We start from the raw sequence: 19,505 nt of genomic DNA, 5'->3' as shown, positions 1-19,505 counted from the left end.
TCCATCTGAGCATTAAATGGTCCATTGAAATACAGCTTAGTTAGAGGGAATTTCAGAAAATAATACTTTCAATTTTTTTTTTTTTTTAATTTCTCTCCCAGTTGACTAGAGCAGAGCTTGGAAAAGGCAGCTCGGTCACTTTCCATAACCTCTCAGGTCAGCCCCTTACCAGCGTTAATTAAATATAACCCCCTTAGGAAATGAGAGCTTAAGCGAGAGCAGCATAGCGTTCTTCTCCTATACCTTACTGTGAACGCAAAGAGCGACGGTTTATCTATAAGACTTCTTTGAGCCCAGAGGTCTCACTAATGAAAAATTTTAATTGGAAAAGCAACATAATGTGACAACCGTTATCACAAAATACATTTTAAACTACCCATTTCCACATCCATTGTGCTTAAATAACACGTATCGTGGAGGAAATTGGTGTACCAGATGGCTTCAGCTCTGGGTAGCAAATGCAGACCAGTTTTCAGTGTGATAAAGTGAAACTATAAAAGCCAGTGCATAATTCAGTCCATCGCTTACCAAAAAGTCTTCCTTCCCCTCAAGTAAGAGAATTTTCCTCTAGCAGTTATATATTAGTATATTTTCTTTTTAGCAAATGCTGTATCTTCAGTAGCACAACTTGACCGAACTCTAGAATTGGAAAATTGCTGAAATAATGGTTCTACACTAGCCATTAAAAAATTAGAAATGTCTCTTCAAGCTACTGAGTTTATGGTTCTAAAAAGTTTCATACACTGTCCAGAGCTATTTGTAAATTAAATCACTTAAAATAAAGCTCTTTAATACTCTATAATTAGTCTTGTCTCTCTGAACATGACTTTACTGTAAATGCTCCTTTCTGACTCCCCTAGTGTCCCAAGATTCCTGAGAAGAAAGCAGCCAAGCGATAATTCAACATTATTGCTGCTTCGATGCACTAATCGCTTAAAGAGCAGCAAAGACTCTATGCTCTCTGCCCCACAGCTCCTGCAGCCTCCTGGCCTGAGGCAGGCATCTCGACCCAGCCACGTCCAGATGTCAAGAGGAATCCCAAGCTCCTGATGCAGCAGGCGCTCCATTCCAGTATGGTCAAACATCTGTTTCATCTGCTGGCTTGCAACCTGCTGAGCATGCTCAGAGTATAGCACGGGCTAGGGATGGGCAAGGACACGCTCCCTGGCTACTCCAGGAGACTCATCAAAACTTTAAAGTTATAAGACAGCCCCAGAAACTCTCAAAAGAATAGAGCTCTGGCATTCAGCAGAAACATTTTCATCAGAAAAGAGCTACAGAATAAGACAGATTTCATGATAGTTGTTACCCTTGTTAAAGTCTATTAGGCTTGAATTTTCTTCTGTACAGTTAATTAGAAATTTGGAAAACGCAAAGTCTTTGGAATCCTGAGAATGTCATGTTGACTTGGAAAATTTTCCCTTTTATAATTTAATTAAATTATTTTTAATTTACTTGACTATTATAATAAGAGGGGAATAAGTTATATAAGAGAGCTATCCTTACATATTAGCACAGTGTAAGCATAGAATCTCGGTCAAGAAGTAAATTTTAAAATATGCTTAAACCATTTATTACAGTCCTAATTTGTTTAGTAAATTAGCAATCTGATCCAAGTCACTTACCCATTTGAGGGTCACTTTCTTCTTCTAAACTACGGCAATAATATAAAAGCACACTTATTATAAAGCCTATATATAAATTATGCATTAAACTGCAAAAGGTTACACAATATGTATTATATATGTATGTATATATATATGTGTGTGTGTGTAAAAATGTATACATATAAAACATTCACTATTCTTATATCCGTTTTGTTTTGTTTTTAGAAAGAAATTCAGGCTTTCTTTGTAATATCCAATTCACACAACAAATACAGGTTCTCTGCCAAGAATAATTCCATTCATCCTATGGGATCTCAATAGCATCCTGTAAAAACTGATGAACAGCTCCCAGGTCCCCACCAAATTTCATATTTACTTCACTCTGAAAGATAGATTTATATACTACAACAGTCAGAAATAATATTCCTTTACTAAAAGCCAAAGTATATGATATGCTTAACACAATTGAAAAGGTGTGCTCAAGGAGAATTGGGACTGTTCTACCCAGAAGTGACTGGCTAGAATAAAAGTCTTAGTTTTGAAGATCAAAATGAAATTAAGAACTAAGGCTAAATAATCAAACAGGTCTCAATTTTTGAAAATCTGTCCACCCAGGTTCAGATGGACACGTAGGTGGGGGGAACATTTCTGTTAAGATGAGTAAGATTTGTAATCCCAAGTATTAATTATATTTTCTTTCCCTATTTTCTTTTTCCCATACTAGCATGTAAATACCATGAGAATAAAGACTTTGTTTTATTCACTGATATTTCACCAGTATCTAAAACAGGTTTCTCAACCTCAGCACTACTGATTTTTGGACTGGATAATTCTTCATTATGGGTTTTTTTCTGGTTCATTATAGGGTGTTCAGAAGTATCCCTGGCATCCACTCGTTAGATGCCAGTGATATCTCCATCTGTACCCCCACCTCAAGTCATAACTATTAAAATTATCTCCAGATATTGTCAATGGAACCTTAGGGGGCAACATTGCATCCAGTTGAAGACCACTGGCCTAGAATGGTACCTTGCACATAACAGGCACTAAATAAATATATATTGAATAATTGAATGATTAAACATGTTGTTTGTGTTTTTATACAAACTTTAAAAAATTTCCTGAGCATGATTATTTATAAGCCCCCTTAAAAAAATATTTTGAGTCCTGGCTGGTGTGGCTCAGTGAATTGAGCACCAGCCTGCAAACCAAAGGGTCGCCAATTCGATTCCCAGTCAGGGTACACACCTGGGTTGTGGGCTGGGCCCCCGGTTGGGGACATGCGAGAGGCAACCACACATTGATGTTTCTCTCCCTTTCTTTCAAAAAAAAAAAAGATTCTGATATTACTCTAACACACAAAAAGTACAAAGTTATTGTAGCAATCATATTCAAAGCTAATGAGTGTAATTTCAAGTAACAAGATTTTATTCCCTTAATTTAAAGGAATAGCAAATTAGAGTGAAAACCTGATAAATATGCCAAAAATGGATTGTTTAGGTTAAAAGCAACTCTATGTCAAACTGGCTTCAAATGAGCACTTGTATGTTTACACTTTGCAGGGTTTGAAATAGTCAACACTGGCCTACATTTTAAGCAATAAAATTTTTACACATATCTATCATTTATTTATTTTTGTTTTAATTCAGACTGCTCAAGATCAATAATATTAGGGAAAATCACTGATGAGGCATCAAAAACCATGATCTAGGTTAATATACATATGGTGATACCAAAGATTGGTTACAGGTTTTATAGCTGGTGCTATAATAGAAGCACATAGCAGTGAATGAACTCAATGCAATTGACTGGAAATTAAGAATTCTTATTTAGGCTTTTGCTTCACCAAATGACCAACAGGGTGGAGGCCTAGGGATATTTACTTGACTACTTTGCCTCCATTTTTTAGCCTATTAACAAGAAATGCAAATACATGGAAAAATCTACATTAAATAATTATAAATATTAAGGAATTTGTGTTTATAAAACTAGAAAAGGGTAATATTAAATTTATTCCTCTCAATTTGACTCAGGATGACTCTTTTGATGTCATCAGTTGTAAGGGAGAAATGGAAAAAGGGAATATACAATAACTTTTTTTAAATCCACACTGCAACCAGTACAGAGTATCATTATTTGTTTAATGCTTGTTTATTTACATTTAACTGAGAAAATAGTCAATTATTAGTGCTATTTCTTATCCTAATCCTAATAATCCAGAAAAGTGAAAATAAAGCAAGATGATTTCACATTAGTAAAGAGTTTAAATCATTACAAATTTCCCTCAACTTTATAATTTAGATGGACTTGCACAAATATGCATACCTGTAGCACATGAATTTTTCTACAAATAAGACAGAAAGGAAGAACTGGAACTGTAGTAATAACTATTTGCTAGCTCTACTGGTCAGAAGTTTTATCCCTCCACTATAAGGGGAATCCATCCAACTGCAGCTTCTCAATCCCTTTTAATTATACTATAATTAAATTGCATTTTTGGTTTGTAAAAATAAATATTGTTAAAATATCCATACTACCCTAAGTGATCTACATATTTAATGCAACTTATCAAAATTCCAATAGCATTTTTTACAGCAATAGAAAAAAGCTAAAATTGATATGCAATCACAAAGACCCTGGACAACTAAAACAATCTTGAAAAAAAAGAACGAAGATAAAGGCATCACACTTCCTGATTTCAAAATATATTATAAAGCTACAGTAATAAAAACAGTATGGTACTGACATAAAACAGATATATAGGTCAATAAAACAGACTAGAGAGCCCAGAAATAAACCCACACATATATAGACAAGTGCTCTTCAACAAATGTATCAAGAATACCCAACGAGAAAAGGACAATCTTTTTAATAAATGGTGTGGGGAAAACTAAATGTCTACCTGCAAAATAATTAGACTAGACCTTTATATTAAACCATACACAAAAATTAAGTTGAAATGTATTAAAGACTTAAATGTAAGACCTGAAACTTTTGGCTATATATCCAAAGAAACCGAAATCAAGAACTCAAAGAGGCATCTTTATTCCCATGTTCATTGAAGCATTATTCACAATAGTCAAAGCATGGAAGCAACCTAAATGTCCACTGATGGATGACTAGATAAAGAAAATGTGGTGTATACCTAAAGTAAAATCTTATTCAACCTTAAAAAAAAGGCTGAAATAAGATCTACAACAACATGTATGAACTTGGAGAACAGTATGGCTAAGTGAAATAAGCCAGACAGAAGACAAAACTATGTGATAATACTTATATAAGGGATTTAAAATAGTCAAACTCATAGAAGCAGAGAGTAGGATGGTGGTTGCCAGAAGCTGGAGGAGGGGAAATGGAGGTATTGGTCAAAAGGCATAAAGTTTCAGTTATGAAAAATAGGAAGTCCTAAAGATCAACTGCAGAGCATAGAGCCTATAGTTAATAATACTTATTGTATACTTAATGACTTATTAAGGGAGTACAACTTATGTTAATGCTCTAATCCCACAAAATAATAATAGGAAGAAACTTTTTGAGGTGATGACAATTTTTATGATATAGATTTTGGTATGGTTTCATGGATGTGTACTTATCTCCAAACTCACCCAGTTGTATATATTAAATATGTGTGGCTTTCAGTATGTCAATCATACCTCAATAAAGTGGTTAAAAATATTTTTTTCCTGCTCAGTCTTTTCTGTTACTTACATGTCAAAATATTTTATCATATATTTGTATGATTTAAATTTCCTAAATGTTTTATATCCTGATTTATTCTATGGCTGGAAACTGAAGTGAAGCATTTTCTTTATAAAGCACAAGAATGTTTTGTTTTCTAACTTTCCAATATATCCTTAATAACATCAACCCTCTGATTTTCAGGGTAGTTCATCACAACACATACAGATATATGATACATAGTATCAACCAAATAATACCTCAAACTCCAGTTTGGTAGAAACAAGAATGAAAATATCTGTTGGTATTTTCGAAAACATTGCATCGTACATACAGTCAGTTTAATTAGAAATATTCACACACTGGGAGCTCCTCATTGAGTGGATTAGCTAGTGAAGCTAGAGCCAAGTAAATGTGGGTGGGAAACTTATATTAGGAAAGATAGAAGTCTGCACTGATTTTGTAATTCCAAGGTCACGATCTCTGTGAGTATAGCTGAACATCCCATCAGTCAAATTACTTAAAGACGGTGGAAAAACAGGGTTTAAGTGAAAAGAGCAAAGCTCTCTCAACTTTTAAGTTTTACCTTAAAACCAACTGAAAAATCCAATTTCTAAAAAAAAAAAAAAAAAAAAAAATCCAGTTTATCTAATGTTTTAACTTTTGGGTAGGTATAAACTAATTGTTTCATTGAATACAATAAGACAAAGTTACAAATACTAGGAACTATCTTAGTATTTTGTATCCTTCTTTGATCCACCTATTTCTTTTACCTCTGTCAGGATTCAATTGGTACCTGCTATTTTTCTTTAAAAGGCCACCTAGAAATGAAAAGTTGTTTACATAAAATAATGCTTCCTAAAGAGAGAGCACTTGACTGAACAAATCCAAAAACAAAAAACAAACAAAAAAAAAAACACAAAAAGTTTTCAAAGAAGCTTGGATCCCAGATGGTTCCCAAAGATGAAATTCATTAATTCATTCATTTTACCAAATACTGTACCAGGCAATATTAAGGATTCAACAGTAAACAAAAGAGACAAAAGTCCCTTAATTCACTGATTTACATTCTAGATTAGTTACCTATCAGAAGCACTTTAGGCAGCAAAGCTAGTGAAGAATTAACTACTTATTGAGATGTTGGAAAGTGTTTCCCTATTCTGATGATGAATTTTTGTGTGTGTGGAAATCTAACACAACGCCTCACAATTCCATTCACTATTCACAAAAACCCTGAGAATAAATATCCTTTTTTTTTTTTTTTTACAATGAACAAACTATAAAAAGAAGATAATATGAGACCAGTACAGGACAACATAGCAAGTAATTAATAGTGGAAACTTTAATCCAAGATACTGATTTCAAAGTGGAGCTCACTCCATTACTCCCCATTTCATCTAATCTGAGCTATAATAGTCCCCCCAAGTTATATCACACTCTTAAAGTCACAGAAGGTGAGGGAAGGCTGATTAAGAGAAGGCATGCATTTCTCCTCAAAGCACAACCCCATGGTTAGCATCCTCAAACAAGCTTTGAATCAGTGCATTCCCTTTTTTTCTTCCATTGGGTAGCCAGTGAGAGGTCAGGCTAATCAACTCTTTATTCAGTTCTCTATTAGAAATCACAAGCTCTCCAGCCCACCCAGCAAAACTCACGCACGCTCTCCTTCCTCCACAGCACTGAGGCATATTGACAATTGCAAACAAGAAGACAGGGTAGGAGCCAGGAAGAGCATATAAATACAGTACGATAAAGGTTCAGACTGAAACTGAAATAGAGATAGAGCATTCTCAATGTTGACGGGCGCTTCTTCATTTTGCATTTGTAGCATGAAAATTGACAATAGCATTTAAATAAAATATGTGTTTGTATTTACTTTTGTGAAAACTTCCATTGTTCACCATCATTGCAAACTTGCCAAGACTTTAATAGTTTCATTTAAGAACATGGTTGATAGGTTTCCCTAGTGTTTTAAGGCTCCAATTATGCACCTTTCCTCAAATCTCCCCTAAACTACATACACTGCTCATCAAATAAAAGTGCAAATGCTTTTTTATTGTTCTTTTAGTTTTCATATTTAATTCCTTTCATTTAGACTACGACCCATACTATCATTATAAGAACACATCTGTTACAATATCTTCCAACTAAAGCGTGGTAGGCTTTGAATGCTCGATAAAAATCATTCTCTGAGGCTAATGAAGACAGAAACTCTGCCTGTAACAATATTAAGTTTGTTTTCTCCAGTGATTTGGAGAAGTGAGCAATCTGTCAGTAATACATTGAGGGAAATTACTTGTCTTGTAGGAATAACTGCTGACAGTCACTTTGTCTCAGGGCTGACCCAAACATCTCCCTGCTGACAAACAAATTACTATGTCTAACTTTGAAAAGGTAACTAGCTTGTTTTTAATTTTGACTGGTCTTTCAGAATCCCTTATACATACCCTCAGTCCCATCCTTCATTGTATTTTTAAAAAAGAAGCAACAAAATGTGTTTTGGGGGGGACAGGTTTGAATAAATGAGTAAGGAAAGAAAGTAAAGAACGCAAGCCTTATCACCTGGAGCGAAGGAAAAGAACTGTTAGTGCTTTTTTCCCAAGACTGTTATGCAGATAAAACTGGTAAGTACGCCCGCCTACCCAACATTAAGACTGGCAGTGCCGCCAGTGACTGGGTGAGTGAACACATTACCCAGACAGTATTGTAGGAATTAATTTTCTTCAATAAAGTGATTTTTAAGGCTCATATATTTCACAATCTAAACATATGTCACTGTTTCATAAACAAAATAAATGGATTAAAATAATACATTACCAATATGCTGACATGTGGAGATATTTTAATTAGAAATTCTTAAGCAGTGATATTTAACTGCTGTATTTGCTAAAGAGAGCATGTATCATTTAATAAGAAGGCATGAGACAGGTGTATCACTCTGCATGACAGGGTACCAGATTGTGTTTAATATAAGCTACAACTATGAGGCAACATTACTTCCAATTAAAAACAAAACCAAACCAAACAAGGTCACCTTAAGGATCTGTCACATTGAAACTCATCACATACAATGAATCAATACACCAAACCCATTTTTTCCTTTGTGGAAAAAAAGTCATTCAGAGCTTAGTTTCTAAGACAATATTTCTTCAGAAACAATCTAACATCTTAGCTATTTAAAGGGCATATTTACATGACTGCCTCATTATACTGATTCCCCTTCCTTAACATTCTTTTTGACTTACTTGGAGAACCAATGCTAACATAGCTGAGGAAAGCAAATGGCAACTGGTCCTGAAATTTAAACGGGTAGAGAACTGGAATAAGTAGCAATATAATATATTGTTTACTATAGCAAATGCCCTCTGTTCTCTAAAGGTCAAAAGCACTGTAACCTTAGAGTTACAGTTTCTGATTGTTCCCAGGGTTCAGTATATTATCAAAATTAATGATTCAAGCCCCTCAACTTCAGATATATGAGTATTCATGACTCCATCTGCTGAACTGTTCAACTAAAAATAGCATTCTTTGGCCTGCTCTCTTTTAATACTGTGCCCCTGAGGCTGAGAAAACTATGCTTTAGGTTAGCACAGAAAACTAACAAAACAAAACAAAAAATAAACTTTCTTGCATCTTCTTTATTCTAGAGGAAGAAAGAACTGAAATACACTAATGTAAGGAGGGTCTTTCCACTTTAAATAAATTTTCTCTACTTGATAACAAAATTTCAGGCTTCCAGTGTTTAGCTATAAACACCGTTGAGATTTACCCAGGCTTATTAGTGTTAGAAATGACTATCTCTGAAGGATAAGTTAACTTGTTCTGAGCAGGGCAGCAACTCTGAGCAGTGCAACAGGGTGTGTGGTGGTGGTGGTGGTGAGGTGGTCATGGTATGTATGTGTTGTGGACTCTTCTTACTAAAACTCTCTGTTTAGAACTGAAGCCAGTTCACATAATCGTAATGCTTCCTTAGTATCAACAGTTTATCACGATCATGATTGTTGACCAAGCTGTGACATTTTAGCTTGTCAAAGAAGGGAAGAAGACCTTAGCTGGAAAAGAAAGCAGACTTTAAAATCAATAAAGCAAGATATTATTAAATTTTCTCTGTATTCATGCTCAAGATTTAAAATGTTAATGTCTGTAGCAGTTTAGATATGAGTGTCTACTGTGCTGTTCATAAACCTCCTAATAAACATGCTGTACTAATACCAAAAAAATTTGGGAAATCTGCATTTCAAACAAGGTCAACCATTTCTAACCCATGTGCCATATAAGCAAACAGAACAAAAGTTTCCTGACATGTAGGAAAAAGTTGCAAAAAATGGGAAAAAAACAGAGCAAGCATAAACAAAAACCCAGGAAACTCTCAAACCAGCCCAAACTTAAACTAGAAAGCTATGAGGACTCCAGCTTTAATAGTCCTCTCTTTAGCCTAATAAAAGTGACAGACATTGGCATATGTTGTGTTTCCACGTCAGCATTGCTAGAGCACTACCAGGATCCGGCACTCACTTACATGACATTATGGTATGGAGAAGCCCAACAGAAGCCAGATTTGACAGCATCATGGGCCAGTGTTATTGTGAGGGGAAGAAGTCAACTTAAGTGACTTCTGAAAATTTAGGGAAAAAGAAAGATTGGTTAGAAAATTGGCCAAGAGAAGGTTGATGGGATAGAATTCAACATTTGAAGAGAAAGTAGAAGTCAAAGAAGAGAGGAAGTCTTGAATGTGTGCCAAGGCCACCTGCTTTCACATTCTTTCCAGTACTTTCAAGTTTAACAAGCTTTACTTGTCCTGCGAGGGCAAGCTTGTTCACTGTTGTCACACATAAAGGCTTATTCTTAATGTCCAGTTATCTTTCTATTTAGCAAGCAATCCTAAGCATAGTAGATTTTCAGAATGTCCAGAAATATGACACCTTTTCTACCTCCAAAAGCCTTAGAAAAATGCCTTCTGGTTGTACAAAGGACAGCAGATACTCTGAGAATATATGCCTGGTCATGTCTGGGTGGAAACCCCCCTGTATACTTCTTATATCAAAGTAAAAGGGAAATAGGAAGTTGGGCAACAAGCTCTGGAACTCTTCCTTAGGCTTTTTCCAAGGTGGCCTTTGATCTTGTCCTCTTCTTTCTTCTTAGGAATAAATATTATCATTTTCCCAAAATGCACACTCAAAAGCAGCAGAGAAGATGTCAAAGGGACACTTCATTAAGTATACAGTATCTGGTATGTATAGACTGGCAGGGCCAATAGGAGCTAAATATACGACTTCTGCTAGCCATAATTATTTTTTTTCTTTCCTTTTTTTAAAAATTGAGTTTCCCATTCTAGGTTAAAATATAAAATGTAGTATTATATCTAACCCAGAAAGTTAAATTAAAGTATGTTTCAGTCTGAGGTAACCTGTCTCCATTTTGTGTGTGTGTGTGTGTGTGTGTGTGTGTGTGTGTGTGTGTGTGATTCAACAGGTAGCTGGCAACTCTCCAGCCCCCAATAGTCCCAGAGAGGAATGCCGATGATATAGGAGAGAAATTAACTGTGAAATTAGAGAATGACTATGTCCCTGTAGAAGAAAAGAACTTGGTTTCAAAAGAGCCATATAAGCTATCTTCTCCCAAGTAGTAAGAATACTCCACAAAACAACAAAGAGCTTTATTGGAAGTTAAATATGAAAGGAATACTATCAAAGTTTATAGGGTAAAAAGCAACTAGTCAGGCCCAGGCACCTATCCCTACTTCATCCTGAAAAAACTAAATTAGGAAACCTGAATTAGGTAGAGTTAGAAATCCTGGGTAAAAACTTTGACTCCGTGAATATTTTGTAGCCTTCGTCAAATAACTTGACCTCTCTGAACCTCTGTTGTTTGTCTGTACAAGCAGAATTGTATTCTATCAACTTTACATGGTTATGTGGTCAAATGAGATATTTAAATGTTTTTTTCCCTAAACATTATACAGCACTATACATAAAAAGAGTAGAAGAGTAAGGGAAATAAAGATGGTTTGAGAACACTCACAAGCTAAAGAATTTGCCTGAGTACATATACAGCAATTAACCTAATTCAGGGACATTGGTTAGAACTTTACCTTTCTTCATGAAAGAAAAGGAGCAAAAATAAGCCTCCTTAGACATGAAAAAAAGGAAATGATTATATCTTAGTGTTTAGGTCGAGTGCCACCTTTAAAAAAAGCCTAAAATATGGCTGAGCAATCCAGTCCCCCACCCAATGAAGCACCAATGGAAGTATTCATACCTCAATCTGTTTGTGGTTGTAAGAGTGGCCACCACCATGTTCAAAGGTGTCCAAACTCCTGCCAAAACGGTCACTTAGGCCCTTTAGCCTTGGGTTAATTTGTGGGTGGGAAACATGACCCTTCTGTTTAGTAGCATATTCAGAAAAAAAAAAAAAAAAAAAAAAAAGACAAAACATACTGTCAGAACTCATGAAACAGAACACATATTTCTAAATCCAGGGTATTGACCACACCAAAGAATAGAAAGTAGAAGGTTTAGGACCCAGGTGCTCCTTCATAGAGACTCAGTTATAAGATCCAACAATAGTACCAGTTCTTGTCTCTGCTTCTGGTGCAAGGGTACCCTTTATAGCATAGCTATCAATAAAGGAGAGATAGATTAGCATTTCTATTAGTGAGGCTTCTTTTTAGATTTACCAACTTCAGCAAGTTCTAGTGTTAGTAGTGAAGAAGGTGAAGATTTGGAAGAGAGGTAGGGTTGCTCCTATCAGGCAAACTTTCTAAGTTCTGCTAGGCAATCTATAACAAGTGACATCTTCAAGGTTTTCTGGATGAGGCTTACAATAATGCTCCTCAAAGTATTGAAAAAATTCTTATTTGCAGACCCAATTGAAAATGCTCAAAATGATGTGTGCTTTTTTCTTTTTTCTTTTTTTTGTAGTAAAAATACTTGCACATTTTTTGTGTTGAAGTTATGTAGGGAATAGCAAAGAAGAAAGTAAAATGCCTAGCAAGATGCTATTCCCTAGATTATTTTTAAAAACTCAAAATAATCACAGTAAATTATAAGAATAAAATACTATCTTTAAACTTTCCACTGTATTTAAGTTCTGAAGGTTCAACCCTTACTTTAATATTATATTTCTGTTAAAGTAGATACTCATATTTAAAGTTCATTTTCCATTAAAATGGCAGGTGCTGGAAGGGTATAAAGGTCACCTAGCCCTACTGTAAACCCGTCGTTTTTCTGTGAAGAAGATAGGTAGAAATGATTTTCTTTTAAATTTGGCTTCTTAAACACTTTCCCCCAAGTATAGTTTTGAAGTAAAGAACATTAATCCAGAACTTGGTCAAATACCATGGCCAGACTATTGACCTGGGATGAGGAACAGGGTGAGATGAGGATACACACACTCAGGTACAATGTGTTTACATTTTACTAAACTGCTAAAGTAATTTGTTAATAACAACCCCCTCTTCTATGAGCTGCTAGACAGAAAACACCCAACATCATTTTCTGTTGTGATGCTTATATGTAAAGCCTAATTTGGCATAAATTAAGACACGGATGGAAAACTGACAAGGAAAAAGCTAATACAGCCAGTAACAACTAGCCATAAAGAAATTATAAAACCATTAACTCACCTGATAGAGAATATATATAATACTAAGTCATCATGTCATTTTTTCTTTAAAAATATTGAAACTGGCACTTCTCTATTTGCAGTATGGTAAGTACATAAGGTGTTAATCCTCCTAGGCTATGCTTAAAAAGTTATTTAACATTCAGGCTATTATTTAGCATACAGCTGGTTAGCAGTTTTCCACTAAAGTACTGGCTCGTATCCCACATTTTTTTCTTCTGGCACATACCTGGAGCTGTAAAGGGCTGAGTCCAGAAGCAGCAGCAGCTGCCATTGTTGATGGAATGAACTGTACGGGGTAGTTATCACCTGTCGGAAAGAACAATGCATACAGGTTTAGACAATGCACAGGGAATCGCAGCGGACAAGTACAAACATGGTCCTTGGATTGCCTGAGCTTTACAACATTGCTCTAAGCCCAAACATCTGCAGAAACAAAAGGCTTAGTTGGGCACAGACTTGCAGCGCTGCCTTGGAACTTTTTGTTAACAGATAGCTGGTAGGCAAACTGGCAAAACATGAATGTGATGTTAAAAAAATTAAATGTGCAATTCAAGCATGTTCACTCCATTACAAATCTTGTAATACATCATTTTTTTAAGAGTAAAAAAATATCTTCCAGCCAGGCTGACACTCAGTTCACTGAGAAAGCATTAAGGCTTTTGTATTAGAACAACACCAAGTTTGGTTTCGTGGACAAGGCAAAGCATCAGGGTTCAAAAAAAGATTATGAGCTACTGACTGTCCATAATCTGAAACTTTATTTTATAAAAAATAGAAAAAAAATTTAAAAAATGCTAATCTTATCTGCCTACATTCTGTGAAATGCCTGGTATCCCAACGGGAGTGGAAACATTCTTTTTCTGGATTAGCTTGTGGTGGATCCTAGTACAGAATCATGCACACTGGGCACTTATCACTTACTTCTTGATGATTTGATTAAATAACCACACATTTTACACGAAATATCTGCATTAGAAGTCTGGAAAAGATTGAGCATGGTTCAGTGGAGTTCAATGCTACATCTTAATGTGTTTCTGACTCCAGATCACTCCTCAATAGAAGGACTGAAGTACTGTCTGTGCCATAAGAACACAGACAGTGTGCAGCAACCTGAAGTACCGAGAGAAAGTGGTGAGGAGTGTATTGTGACAGTGGTGACTGAAGTCAAAATTAATACTTGTGGATAAATAACACAATACCAGTGATTTAATGGAGTATCACTTTGGCTTCGGCTACTTATTTAAAGTCAGTGTTACGTACTGTCTCTAGGCTATATTTTAATAGGCTGTTCCTCCACACATTTTTGACATTTATAATAATCATGCTGTTTTGCATGAACTTTTCCAACTGAAAGCTGAATGTAATAATGAAGAAAAGGTACAGAAAGAATCAGAGTAATAAAGGTAGTCAACTGGAAAGCAATAAAAGCTCTTTTTTCCGCATGGACACTAAAACCTGGGGCCTTCACTGACGCCCCTGGTTCCTTGGAACTCATCCTGCTCGCCACCTGAAGTGCTACTCAGCTGGCCCCATGTAAATGTTAAGTTGCTTTCACTTTTAACAAATTGTTCGCTTCTAATCTACACAGTCCTTTGCATCACATCCATAATACCTCGTCAGGCCATTGAGCACAGTGTGCGCTTGTACACAGCCCAGTAACAATTGGCTCCTGATTGCGTACGGAGCATTGCTACAGTGCGTTCACTACCACCATAGTGTGCTGGTCTCCTATGGAGTAATGTTCAAAACATCTGATCTTGTTTTTCCCCTTCCATGAGGCTGATTTTGGTTTGCAGTGCTACATGAGCTTTTTAAAAAAGATAACTAGGCCAAATTATTTTTTATAGTAAATGACTGTCGCTTTATGCTTAAATAATTTTACTGATCTTCTTGATATTTAAACTAAATTATCTGCTGAAAGAATATTCTGATCTAAGTCAAAGAGTATTTCTTTGGTTGATATCAGGTTTAAAAAATCACAAAACGATGCTGAATTAATGATGCTTCAAAAATAGGGAAAAAAATCACCATTCCAACCATCAACATGGACTGCCTCCCAGAACATTTAGAGCTATTCTTTCTTTAAATATCATGCATTATTCATACTAACTCTAAACCACAACCCCCACTGCCTGTAAGTTTAATACCAGTTGCTGTATTTGTACTAAAACATTTTTCATGTCAAACATATTTTAAAAAATCAAACTCTAAAAGAATTCCCCGGGGCACTCCTTTTTTCATAGTTGTCATGCTTCTATGCTATGAAATGGCTGATTTTTTTTTAATATAGTTTTTGGCTTGCTAGTTAATTTATTACTATTTCTACCACACCCTGTAGTATCCTCCAGCTCACCTGCTGGCTACAAACAGCTTTCTCTCCACCACTGACCAGCATATTTTTAAAACATTCTTAACCTTTCTGCTGCTTTGAATTTGTACTTCTAAATATAATTTTTGGAAAGCTACTTCTCTAGAACATATCATTGGATTGATACTAAAAGTAAAAATGAATACATTAGAGCAACAGAGAATAATTAGAAGACAGAGAAAAAGGAAAAGGCAAGAAAGGGAGAAGATATGGGTGAAGAAAAGAGGGGGATTAAAAGTAGAAGAGAAAAATATAAAAGAGAGAGGGATTTAGGATATTGTGGAGTTTAATTTTTTTATGTCCAAGTTATGCGCTCTCCCCCAACCCCCTTTAATTTTCTCTGTGTAAGAGTCAATCAAGAAAAAGTTCTCAGTGGCTGACTTGGCAAGGAATCAGTCAACATGTTGTAGCAATTTTTTTCAAATTTGTCTCCGGATTTGAAATGCTTACGTGAGGACCCATTCTTTTTAAATTTGTACAAAGGAAGATGAAGCCTGTTGGGACAGGTTGGCTCTAGGCACCGCTGTGATCTGGCTCTTGCTACCTCTAGTGTAAGAAGACAGCCTCCAAGAGATAGTTTGGGAAAGAATGTTCATTCTCTAAATCCATTTTTCCAGCCTTCTAGGTTCTCCAATTGACTGTTTTTACCTGAGGATTAACAAAACAGGATTTAAAACCCATGGAAATTTTGCCTAACATTAGTTTCACTTGCCACAATAGGTAACACTGCTTTGAAATCAAAGCAGCCCCACAGCAAGAGTGCCTGAGTGACAGAAAGTATATTTTAATTTTCAGGGAAACTGAAATGAAGTCAAAACTTACTGAAACTTAAAAACAAGAGAAGAGGGAGCTTGTACTAAGATGCTAGGACCCATTAGACTCTGTCTACCTCCTACAGGAATACTCTTAGTTTGTATAATTCAGATAAAAATTCCACTTTTATTAAAAAATCAAAAATCTCATAGGTAAAATTCTGCCCATTTACTTTGAATCTTCAGAAAAACAAGGGACTGGGATGGTTGTGGTCTTCTGAGATATTCTCTTCAGATATTAACCTACTGAGGAAATAATTTAAAGAGGTCAGGAAGAGTAGAGAAGATGCTTCAGTAACTGGCTCAAAGTCTCATACCTTATTTTACACCCTCCAAAAGAGAAGAAAAATACACAACACGTCCCTAACACAGATTCTTGTGTGGTGGCATGACGGTAAATTAGTTGAGTTGTCAAATAACATATATAGGCCCCGCTTTAATAAGCTGTCATTCTTGCTACAATATAAAAATATTTCAATCACTCTCACCAATATAGACTTAGACATACTGCTTTGCATTTGGCCTGGGTGTATGCCTTCAGAGTAGCAAAATATTACAGCTCCTCTATATTCTGAGAAATTCCCATAATCAGTCTGAATTTATCTTTGTGATGCATCACATTGCAGAAAAAGTTAGTAGGTAATGGGTGACACTTTTAGAATCCTAGAAAAGAACAAAACCTTCCATTTGTTCTGAGGACAACAGGACCAAAAAAGATATGGCAACGACTGTAGTATATATTGCTGAGGTCACCATGCTTTTATTACTCCTGTCAAATTTCTCCTTCTTTATTCATCAAAGAACAGAGCAATGATTAGAAGAGTCTTGACCTCAGGACTTTTCCTAAGAGTATCTGCATTGTTTTTGATAGCTTTAAATGAGCTATGAATCAAGTATCAATCTTAATTTCTCCAACTATTTCCTAGATGCATCCAGACCTATGACCAATATATACAAATCCATGGAATTCGTCACAATAGCAATTAAATAAGTGAGGGTAGATGAACTGATGTAAATCCACCCCCATTACAAGAAATAAAATTAAAATAACAACTCAAAGTTTATGCTTTAATGATAGTTCACCCATAATATAGCATCCATATATGAAGGAGGGACAGTTAAAATAATCTCCGTAAAACCAAGTTAGTTTACATGGGTGGACATATTTTCTTCTTGGGCTTCAATATTTTTATTTAAAAACTAGAGTACTAATCTGAAAAACCTCAGATCTTTCATAGCAAGTAAATGGATTTAATTAAGTATTCCAGCATCTCTGCTTTAATTCTGGAAGAGGTAGAAATCCTAGCTTTACAGCATGTCATTTGGATAATACCATACAAATAAATCACATTTTTTCCAGAGCAAAAAAAAAAAACAAAAAAACCCTAGACATTTCTTAATGTCACACACACTTAGGCCAGTGGTCCCCAACCTTTTTGAAACTAGGGATCAGTTTCCATGGACCAGAGGTAGGGGGATGGCTTTATAGCCTGCCACCAGATGCAACTTAATTGTCACTTGCCACTCACTAATAGGGTTTTGATATGAGTCTGGAAGCATTGATTTATTTTGGTCTCTGTGCAGCCAAACCTCTCTGCTAATGATAATCTGTATTTGCAGCCGCTCCCCAGAACTAGCATCAGCGCCTCAGCTCCACCTCAGATCATCAGGTATTAGATTCTCATAAGGAATACAAAACCTAGATCCCTCTCATGTGGGCAGTTCACAGTAGGGTTCGCACTTCTAGGAGAATCTAATGCTGCCACTGATCTGACAGGAGGTGGAGCTCAGGTGGTAATGGGAGCAATGGGGAGCTGCTGTAAGTACAGATGAAGCTTCATTCACCTGCCACTCACCTCCTGCCATGTGGCCCTGTTCCTAACAAGTCACAGACTAGCACTGGTCCATGCCTGGGGGTTGGGGACCCCTGACTTAGACCATGTCCACAAGAGTGTAGAATATCAAGTCAATCAATTCTATTTCTACTAATTTTTAGATGGGAAAGCTTGAAAAAGTTAATCAACGTGTTTGATTTTTAGTTTTTTTCCTTTTAAAAAGATAGAAAAACAATGTCGCTATATCTTAAGAGTTGTTATGAAAATTAAATGACAATGTGTATTGTATTTATATATTTATTTTATATAAACAAATATTTTATTGTTTATGTAAAATTTATTATTAATACATATGTAGACAAATAAATGGTGTTCAATAAATGCTAATTGAAACAACTGAATAAAAAAGAGCATTAGCTAACAATTGTACAGCAACAAATTAAAAAATCTTTAAGAGGTAGACAAATTTCTTGACTTCCGGCCAAGATGGAGGCATAGACAGACATACTGCGTCTCCCTCCACAACTAAGAAGGAATACAACTACCTCAAAACTAAAAACAACCAGAAGTTCCAGAAAATCAAACTGCATGGAAGTCCAGCAAACAAAGATATAAAGAAGAAATACTCATCCAGACAGGTAGGAGGGGCGGAGCCAGGGCAGAGAGGACGCAGGGTGGTGGCGGCAGCAGTGGTGGCAGCGGCGGCATGCTGGCAGAAAGTGTAGTCACACGTTTTAAAAAGTCAGGAGGGACACCTGGGGAGCGTTCCCAGCTCCTCACCAGACGTAGCAGCTCACAGTCCCAGTACCGGGGAAAATCAAGCCTCATTGCTTCTGACTGTGCAGACCAGTGGGGGTTGGGGTGGAGGCAGAAACTGCCAGTCTCTCAGCAAAGCCCGCTTGTTTAAAGGGCCCTCAGGGTCCTAGAACATCCGCAGACCCACCCACTCTGGGAACAACAGCTAAAGTAGCAGCTAGAGGGGCGCCAGTCTGGTGTGGAAGTGGGAGAGGTGCCCTCTCGGAGCCCTCCCCCACATACAGCACCACAATGTGTTGAAACAGGTCGCCTTGTACTGACAAATCCCTGAGGCTCCGCCCCTTACAACATAACAGGAGAAACAGCTCTACCTGGGACTCAGAAGCAAACAAACACAGGAGCCTGTCAGAATGAGGAGACAGATAAGTATGGCCCAAAGGGGGTAACAGATCAAGGTTCCAATGAGAGAACTAAGTGACGAGGAGATAGCCAGCCTTACAGATGCAGAATTCAAAACACTGGTGATAAAGATGTTCAGAGGCTTGACAGATATGCTTGACTATGACAAACGCATAAGAGAAGTGAAGGCTATGTTAAGTGAAACGAAGGAAAATCCACACAAAACCCATGGTGAAGGGAAGGAAATTGGGGTTCAAATCAATGATTTTGAACATAAGGAAAAAAAAAAAAAAACACAGTAAACCAGTGCAGAATGAGGAAGCAAGAATTGAAAAAAATGAGGAAATCTTCCCAAATTTTGCAAAGGAGATGGATATACAGGTCCGGGAAGCACGGAGGGTCCCAGGACCCAGAGGGGACCACA

The 19,505-nt window shown here is 36.3% G+C and overlaps 1 protein-coding gene across 13 annotated transcripts in view; it reads right to left on the bottom strand.

The window, feature by feature from the left end:
• Window positions 1-19,505, bottom strand: part of SOX6 (SRY-box transcription factor 6) — a 611,663-nt gene that overhangs the window by 100,898 nt on the left and 491,260 nt on the right. For 7 of the 13 annotated variants that reach the window (XM_090263661.1, XM_090263689.1, XM_090263681.1 and 4 more), the window contains 2 exons: window positions 13,138-13,217; window positions 11,544-11,666 (listed from right to left, as the gene is read on the bottom strand). In XM_090263661.1, the coding sequence (XP_090119787.1) occupies window positions 11,544-11,666; window positions 13,138-13,217 (203 nt within the window). The remainder of the gene's footprint in view (window positions 1-11,543; window positions 11,667-13,137; window positions 13,218-19,505) is intronic. The other 6 variants (XM_090263704.1, XM_090263725.1, XM_090263717.1 and 3 more) reach the window with 1 other exon arrangement.

The sequence above is a fragment of the Furipterus horrens genome, unplaced genomic scaffold, assembly GCF_987537825.1.
Source record: "Furipterus horrens unplaced genomic scaffold, mFurHor1.1.pri manual_scaffold_2, whole genome shotgun sequence".
Taxonomy (NCBI): Eukaryota; Metazoa; Chordata; class Mammalia; order Chiroptera; family Furipteridae; genus Furipterus; species Furipterus horrens.
This window is presented reverse-complemented; position numbering and strand designations above follow the sequence as displayed.